The 8,394-nt window shown below is 45.6% G+C and overlaps 1 protein-coding gene across 1 annotated transcript; it reads left to right on the top strand.

The window, feature by feature from the left end:
• Positions 1 to 6,386: 6,386 nt before the first annotated feature.
• LOC117476995 (trace amine-associated receptor 8a-like) lies at positions 6,387 to 7,658 on the top strand. Its single transcript, XM_034123684.1, has 2 exons — positions 6,387 to 6,559; positions 6,839 to 7,658. The coding sequence occupies exons 1-2, from the start codon at positions 6,387 to 6,389 to the stop codon at positions 7,656 to 7,658; spliced, it is 993 nt and encodes a 330-aa protein (XP_033979575.1).
• The last annotated feature ends 736 nt before the right edge of the window (positions 7,659 to 8,394 follow it).

Here is an 8,394-nt window from a genome sequence, read left to right as displayed (position 1 = left end):
AACACTATCGAGTCGGAGTCCCTGCAGGTGGACACAGACACTGTCACTCCAGCAACCCGGAGGAGAGAACACCCGTGGCTCTTGTTAACGACGTTGCCCCCCGTCCAGCAGCTAACAACAACTCAGTTGCCCTTGGTGAAGAGCCTTTCCAGCCCAAGGACTTTACATTCCCTGCCAGGCGGTTTGGAAAGGAAACATTCACCCGACCCTTCAACTCAGGCTGGTTTAAACAGTGGACATGGCTTCACTATAAGAGAAAGTGAGAATGCGGTGTGCTTCTTCTGTTGCTCTGCTATAGAAAAGAAGCTCGTCAGTGCAGACAAGATCAGGGATGGGAGTTTTGTGAAAGGAGGATTGAACAACTGGCAAAAGGCAGGGGAAACATTTAGGGAGCATGAGAAGTCCCATCAACATACAGGCCGTCAACAAACTGGCAGCATTCAAACGAACACCGCTCTCACAAGCTGTTGCTAAAGACCAAATGACTGCATTTAATATGACATTATTATATAACACTTCTCTCCGCACCCCCAACTCTGACTGACTTCCCACGTCCCTGCTTGTTTAAATATACAAATATATATGTGTATGTATAAAGTATGACACAAGCATTGGTTTGCAGGTAATCCAGCATCACAAGGCGTCTTCTGAGCATCTGCAGCTCATAAGGGTGTAAACAATGTTGTGTGTTGGAAGTTTGGATATGTTACAATGTTAAAACACATTATGCATTTATTTTAATTTCTCTGTACAGAATTCAAAACATTGTGATTGGCTCCATGCAGATATCAACATGGTGAGGGCTAAGCTAATGGTGCTAACAGCAAGAACAGTTAAGAAGACTAAACACATAAAAGTTGGCTTTTTTCACTATTTAAAAGCAGTAGCTTCAAACTGTTGTTTAATGGAAGCTACTGTTCATTGTATTGGGTTTATTGAGCAGTCACTGTAATGTAATGTAATGATTTGGTACAGCAAATGTTGCTCCCAAGCTAGCTATCTAGCATCAATCCTGTGTAGGGCACAGCATCCATGTGCGATTTGAGACAACGCTACCTGGTTGAAATTCACACAATGCGCAAGTGTTTACATTATTCAACAAGACAGCGTTCAAAGGGAAGTATTTGAATTGAGACACAGCAAGGGACTCGGACCAACATGCAAGAGTGGCCGGCGCAGGTACAAAACAAATCACAAAGAAGCTCAGATTTGAACAAACACAGAGGGGGTGTCACTGATCTAAATATTTGGTGCGGGCTACATAAAACAACTACAACTGCAACTACATAAACTTCCGTCATGGGATGATAGGTTCACTTTTTTCATCTCCTCACAGAGTTTGCATCATGTGTTGATGTTTGGATCTTACATCATATGTTTGCTTTGGAGCATGGATGATGTCCTTCACACCTCTGATTGGGAGGATCCCTCTGAGATGAGAGTTTGAGATCATCTGACATGAACACAAGAAGGTGTGAATCCTTAATGAGAGCAATGCATAAGAGAGCAGTAACTATGTGCTGATGTTTGTTGTGTGGAGTTCCTGACACATCCAGTCTAATGGGCTTCATTAGTCAGGTAGAAAGGTGTGTGTGTGTGTGTGTGTGTGTGTGTGCGTGTGTGTGTGTGTGTGTGTGTGTGTGTGTGTGTGTGTGTGTGTGTGTGTGTGTGTTTTAATGTAGAAGCTTAAGGAATGGAGAAAAAACATTGTAGGATGCACATGTGACATATTTACCATCATTTGTGAATTCCATGTGAAAAGTTAGGAATTCCTGTAAAACATCACAGCCCCATTTAGTTATGTCAAATTACATTGTCTCTTTAATTCAAAGAGCTTTTCTAGTTTTAGAAGGTTACACTTACATTTATTCACTGTTGACAACTTAAACATTTGTGTCACATTGACTCAACTTGCCTTAGCAAGTTATCAGTTAACAAAAAGAAAAAGGCGGGAGTACAGGTTTGAGAGCTACAGAAAAAAACGTATGCTTCCACATTTGAGTTAAAAAAAACCTCCTCTTTAAACTGAATGCAAGGTTTAAGCATGGATGTAATCAACTGGTATATCCTAAAGATGTCATGTTTTAATTCGGATGTAAAGGGTCACATTTTGATCTAAATGAGAGGACTACTGACGGAGGGTAACTGTGAACTGTCAACGGGGGGGTGGTGGAGCCTCGCAGCGGCTAAATTGTGGCGCGCTTACACCGTAGGTGCTCCGTGTCAGCGCAACTTACATGATGCGGTTTAAACACAACACACAGCTGGCCAGTCCGCCCGTGTAGCATATTATTTTCGATGAGAGATGAGCAGATCGCCACTGGGCTTTCAACTAACGACACAGGCATGCAAAAACTGCGGCAGCTATGGGTACTGCAATTTGTGAAGTGTGGGCGCGCTCCGTCAGTACTTCACCCCTGATCGTTTCACCACGGAGGAAAGCAGCAGCAAGTCGACTGGAGTTAAAGAGAGCGGGGCTGCGTTGCATGCATGGCTTCCTTCTGCAGGTAACGGGGAGACGCGCTCTGGCGGCGGTCTCGTTCAGGATCCGAAAATAAAATGTAAATATTTTGCACACTTATTCCACTTATTCCTAGTGTGCCACTGGTTACGGTGCCGACCCCTGGTCTAGAGACTTTAATATTCCTGGGAAAATCTCATCCATACCTGGCGCTGTGATATTGGGATATGGGCAAAGCTTCCCTATAATCTTCCATCTTTTCATTATCCATCGACAACATTTTGCCAGTGGAGACCCCCTCCGGAGGTGATCCGGGGACCCCCAGAACCGGAGGTTTCCCTCCACTGAGGGGGGGATGGTCACCAGACGTCGTTTGTGTCTCTTGGGATCTAAACGCAGGCTGAAGAACCACCTCTGCAGGCGGCGCATATGCAGTAACCCGAGCGGGACCACAACGTGAGCAGCCGCCATGAGACCCAGAGTCTGCATGACAGTTAAAGCTGTCACTGTTGCCCCCTGTCGCAGCCTGTGCACCGCCCTGAGAAGGGGCGCACGTCTACTCATTGACAGGGTGGCACGCAGCGCGCCTGCATCGAGCACCACTCCCAAATACAACGCCTGTTGGTGAGGTATGGGGGTGCTCTTTTTCCAATTGATCGCAAAGCCCAACTTGGTTAGGTGTATGGTCAATTGGGCTGTTCAAAATATTGCCTGTTCCCTGGACCTGGCCATGACTATGAGGTCGTCTAGGTAAAATAAAACTCATGCCATGGGCGCGCAGCGGCTGGAGCGCTGTGGCCACACATTTGCTGAACGTGCGTGGGGATAGGGAGTAGCCGAACGGTAGTCTGTTGTACTCGTAGGCTATCCCCTGGAAGGCAAAACGCAGATACTTTCTGTGCTCCGGAGCAATGTAAGCGTCTTTCAGGTCGATGGTGGTGAACCAATCGCCTGGCTGCACCAGCCCCAGTAACTGTTTTATGGTTAACATGCAGAATTTTCGGCAGGAAATGTGGCGATTCAGGCCGCTGAGATCTAGAATAGGTCTGAATTCCCCTGTCTTCTTGAGAACCAGGAAGTACATGGAATAAAGACCCTTTTCTCTGTGCTGAGGGTGCACAACAGACACCGCCTGTTTTTGCACCAGGGCCTGAATCTCTGCTGAGAGGAAACCCATCTCCTCCTGGGAGGACAGATTTACCTCTCGCATGCCTTTGAATGGAGGAGGGACGCTGCAAAACTGGAGTGAATAGCCCCGTTTCAGCGTCCTGTCCATCCACTTTGTTAACACACAGCTGAGTTTCCATTCCCCATAACATTGTGTTAGGGGACAAGCCCTCAGCTGTGGGGCCGCAGCTATGAAGCTGTGATACTCCCTGGTGACCCGTTTCGCCTCAAAACTCCCCGTGAAGGGAAGTTCTGCCCAGGAGGGTCGACACAGAAAGGGCCGATTTTTTACTGAGGTCCCTGAACGCACCGCTGTGTGCTCTTGTGTGAGCGCGCGCTCCGCCATAATGTCCCCTTTACCGCTAAGGTCAACTGCATTAATTGGAGTCTTTACTCTAGGCGCAGTGTGTTATCTGACAGCAATACGCCGGCCATAAAGCCCCTGTACCCGCATAGCGCCTTGATAGCTCTCCCTGCGGTTCATCCCTCTCATCTGCGCATGCCCACTAGCCACCTCCCTTACAGGAGCTACAACCGGGGCAGCGAGTGGGGAATTTGTACGGTCAACATTATGTGTAAGTGTAGCATTGTGGAAGCAAATGACACTTAGACTTGGATACAGATCAACCTTGTTTTATTATAAGAAACTGTGGGGATGTGTGCATCACACAGGGAGGAGGCGGGGTTCGCCCTCGCGTCCCAGGTGGAGAAATGTCCTCCCCCCGCCGAGACGCTTCTTTCCCCCGCCAGTCAGAGCACCCCACCCGGCCGCTCTCTGCTGCTGCGGAGCCTGCCGACGCTGGGCAGCCGTCCCCGTGAGTGCCGGTACCCCGGCTCCACGGGATGGGCCGCAGAGGTGGAGGGCGCGGGAGCTCCGTGCCGGCGTCTCTCCCTTCGTCTCACCGTCGCGCTGCGCTCCCTCGCCTGTAGGGAAGCCTGTGGAGGAGCGCGCTGCGGTGCCTGAGGAAGAGCCAGCAGTAGCATGCGGCTAAGCTGTGCTCTCTCCTCCTCTAGGCGGCTGAAGCGCTGGGTGACCGAGGATATCGACCCGAAGAGCCCCTCCGTGGACACGGGGGCTCCAAGGAGATCCTCTCGGTCCTTCTTGGATAGGGCAGTGAGTCCTAGCCACACGTGACGCGACGCCACTGTGGCCAAGGACATCACCCGCCCTGCTGCGGCGGCCACTCCATGGATCAGATTATTCATCTGACCAATGCAGCGGTCCGGACCTGGACCTGCCCGAAATGCCAGGGCATTTCGGGCAGGTCCAGTGTTCGAGGAGTGGTTCCATGCTCTTTCTTTCTCTTGTCACGTCTTTGCTCAGTATCACTTCCGCTCGCTGAAGAGAAAGGGATGACGGTCAGGAGGCGAGGCCTCCTTTTATACGGTGAGATGCGTGCGCATTCAGGTAGGCCCGCCCCGGGGCCGGCTACGTCTATAGAAGTCTCAGTAGGCATCATGCTTGCATGATAAGGTAGTATCCATAGAGTCCAGTAGAGGACGGAGCCTGTGAGAGATATAACGTTGTCTTGCACTGATAATGTAAGATTGGTATTGGTAAAGTGAAAAGCAACTTAGGCAACTTCAAAAACGATGTTAACACAACTAGATCCTTTAAGTCATATTAACGATATTTACTTGCATTAATGAGTTGAAACAAAGATTGTCTTCAAGTTGACTTGATTTGCTTTTTCAAGGCAGCAGGTGGACTTTCATTTGCAAGTTAAACTGACATGAGATGTTTCACAGTGTCTCACCACACCGAGGCCTCTGACACCCTTTCATTCATCCTTTCAGAAGTACATGGTTTTACTGTGTACAGGAAGTATAAGGATGCTTCTGACAAAGGGGGACAGCTAAGCACGACAGCAAGATGTTCAATAAAATCGTTCAGATCTTCCTTTGAGTACCTCGGCATAAGCTTTTCCTGGCTGGCTGAGCAACATGATACCTTGATATTAAGAGGAGTTAGCCCTTGACCATCACTCAAGCTTGAAGAGACATGTCTGCCAGAAACCTGACCAATGTCTAGAGCCTTTAATATTCCTGGGAAAATCTCATCCATACCTGGCGCTGTGGTATTGGGATATGGACAAAGCTTCCCTATAATCTTCCAACTTTTCATTATCCATCGACAACATGTTGGATGTGTTTGGGAGCCCTTCAAAGTGTATCAGGATATCAGCAGCTCTCCTCCTGAGCTGAACACTCTGAAACCCTGTGTCCCTTTCCTGAGTCATCTGGAGGTTGCCAGAACTTTCTTGAGGCGAACAAACAGTCAATCTCATTGGCCTTCCCAATCTCTTGCCTTTATGTCGTTTTTGTTTCAAAATAACCCTGGAACCACCAGGCCCAAAAGGCTGAATGACCTAATCCATTGTCTAGAAGCAAGTTGGCTTCATTGACCCTTTGACCATCACTCTGAGGAGCCACTCCCACAATGTAACTTATCAGCATGGCCCACTTGGTTTCAATACTTCACGAAAAATGTTAATCTTTTAAGATTCTTTACACTGTAAAACCACTCTTGATGAGAAGGAACAAGTGGCATCCATAATCAAATAAGATGAATAAGTTGCATGGAAGTGATGAAGATTGAGATGAAGATGACTGCAGAAAACAAAGTAGAGCTTAGGGATTTCAGTCTTAGCTGGAGAGAAAGTAATAGTAGGGGCAAGACAGATGAGAAGACATATATCAGCTGCAGAACAGAGAGCTTTGCCAGAACACAGCAGCTTCTCAACACGTCTCTCTACAGATGGAGACTTCCCAAAGGGATGAACTCTGCTTTCCACAACTCTTCAACAAATCCTGCAGGAAGCCTACGCTAGCTCAGTCAGAGGTCCTGCTCGCTTACATCCTGCAGTCCTTCATCGCTCTGATCACTGCAGCTCTCAACCTGCTGGTCATCATCTCTATCTCCCACTTCAGGCACAGACAAACTTTCAGCTTAAGCTTGTATATGTTCATGATTGAAAAGTAACATGATTTAGCAACGCATATATTCCTTTTAATGAATGTTTCAGATAATAGTTGTTCTGTTTTAAATGATAACATATTCAAACCTGACGTTGTGTGACAAAATAGTTAAAGCCGACACTCAACAACAAATGCATATCCATTCAAATGCCTTTTTTTGTGTTTTACTGCTGTTTGTTGTTACAAGCTATTGTTGATAATCTTATTTATGATAATATTCTTCCTTTCCAGGCAGCTCCACACCCCCACTAACCTCCTCATCCTCTCCCTGGCTGTCTCAGACTTCCTTGTGGGCCTCATTTTGATGCCTGTTTACATCATTTCAACAGAGGCTTGCTGGTACTTTGGTGACCTGATGTGTGCTCTGTATTGTATCATTGGTTTTACCATTCTATCTTCTACGGTTGGAAACATGGTGCTCATATCCATTGATCGTTATTTGGCTATTTGTGACCCTCTACATTACACCACCAGAGTTACTCTGAACAGAACAAAAATCTGCATCTGTCTTTGTTGGATTTGCTCTGTTATCTATAATTGTCTAATTTTAAAGGACATTCTGAGACAACCTGATTCACATAATTCTTGCCATGGAGAGTGTGTAGCTGTCCTTAACAATATCACAGGAGCAGTTGACTTAGTTGTTACCTTTATTGTCCCCATTACTGTTATCATAGTTCTGTATATCAGAGTGTTTGTGGTGGCTGTGTCTCAGGCTAGAGCCATGCGATCTCATGTTATCGCTGTCACTATGCAACTTTCAGTTGGTGCAACTGTTAAGAAATCTGAGATGAAAGCAGCCAGGACTCTTGGTGTTGTTGTCCTTGTGTTTCTAATATGTTTTTTTCCATATTACACTCCATCCCTTGTAGGTGAGGATATTGAAAATAGTATTTCAACCTCACTCATTGTAATCTGGTTGCTGTGTTTTAACTCTTGTCTGAACCCATTGATTTATGCCTTGTTATACCCCTGGTTTAGAAAATCTATCAAGCTCATTGTTACCCTTAAGATAGTTAAGTCTCACTCTTGTAATTCTAAAATACTGTAATGACGGACTGGGGTTGAGATATATTCTAAAAACCCTCTGTTCAGATTGACATGTTTTTGCTATTGTTGCTGAGTCAGAATGCAATGTGTAATGGCTGAAGAAAGATTAGACATTATTTAATGTAGTAAAACATATGTAACTAAAAGATATTAAATAATTGAATACAAAATAAAACTGGAAAATATTACATTGTGTGGAAGAAGTAGTATTTTTTGACCTGTGTTGACTTCAGTTTGACCAGTATTCTGGTAATGATATGTTCAATTGTTAATTTTGTAGACAATATGCATTACAGACTGATTGAGTATGTCATTGGCAGAAGGTGAGTGTGCAACTTCAAACAAAAAGACAGAGCTGTCGCGTGTGTGTTTGTGTGTGTGTGTGTGTGTGTGTGAGAGAGAGAGAGCGAGAGAGAGAAAAAGGAGAGAAGGTTTTACTGACACATAACAGATTTGGTTCTCCAACACACTGACAATACAATATAACAAGAACAAAAATAAATCTTGTTGAGTGCTAACACATGTTTATTTTACCATTGCCCGTGATCATTTACATGTACTGTCTGTTGCAATAATGAGGGATTCAAATGTAGAAAAACATTCATAATATTTAGGCTGACAATAAGAATTAAAGCTTCAATCAGCGATGATCGGGACCTCGCTAGGGCTGCTCGATTAAGGCAAAAATCATAATCACGATTATTTTGGTCAATATTGATATCACGATTATTAAATAC

The sequence above is a fragment of the Trematomus bernacchii genome, unplaced genomic scaffold, assembly GCF_902827165.1.
Source record: "Trematomus bernacchii unplaced genomic scaffold, fTreBer1.1, whole genome shotgun sequence".
NCBI lineage: Eukaryota > Metazoa > Chordata > Actinopteri > Perciformes > Nototheniidae > Trematomus > Trematomus bernacchii.
The sequence above is the reverse complement of the archived record's forward strand: the minus strand, read 5'-3'. Positions and strand labels throughout refer to the sequence as shown.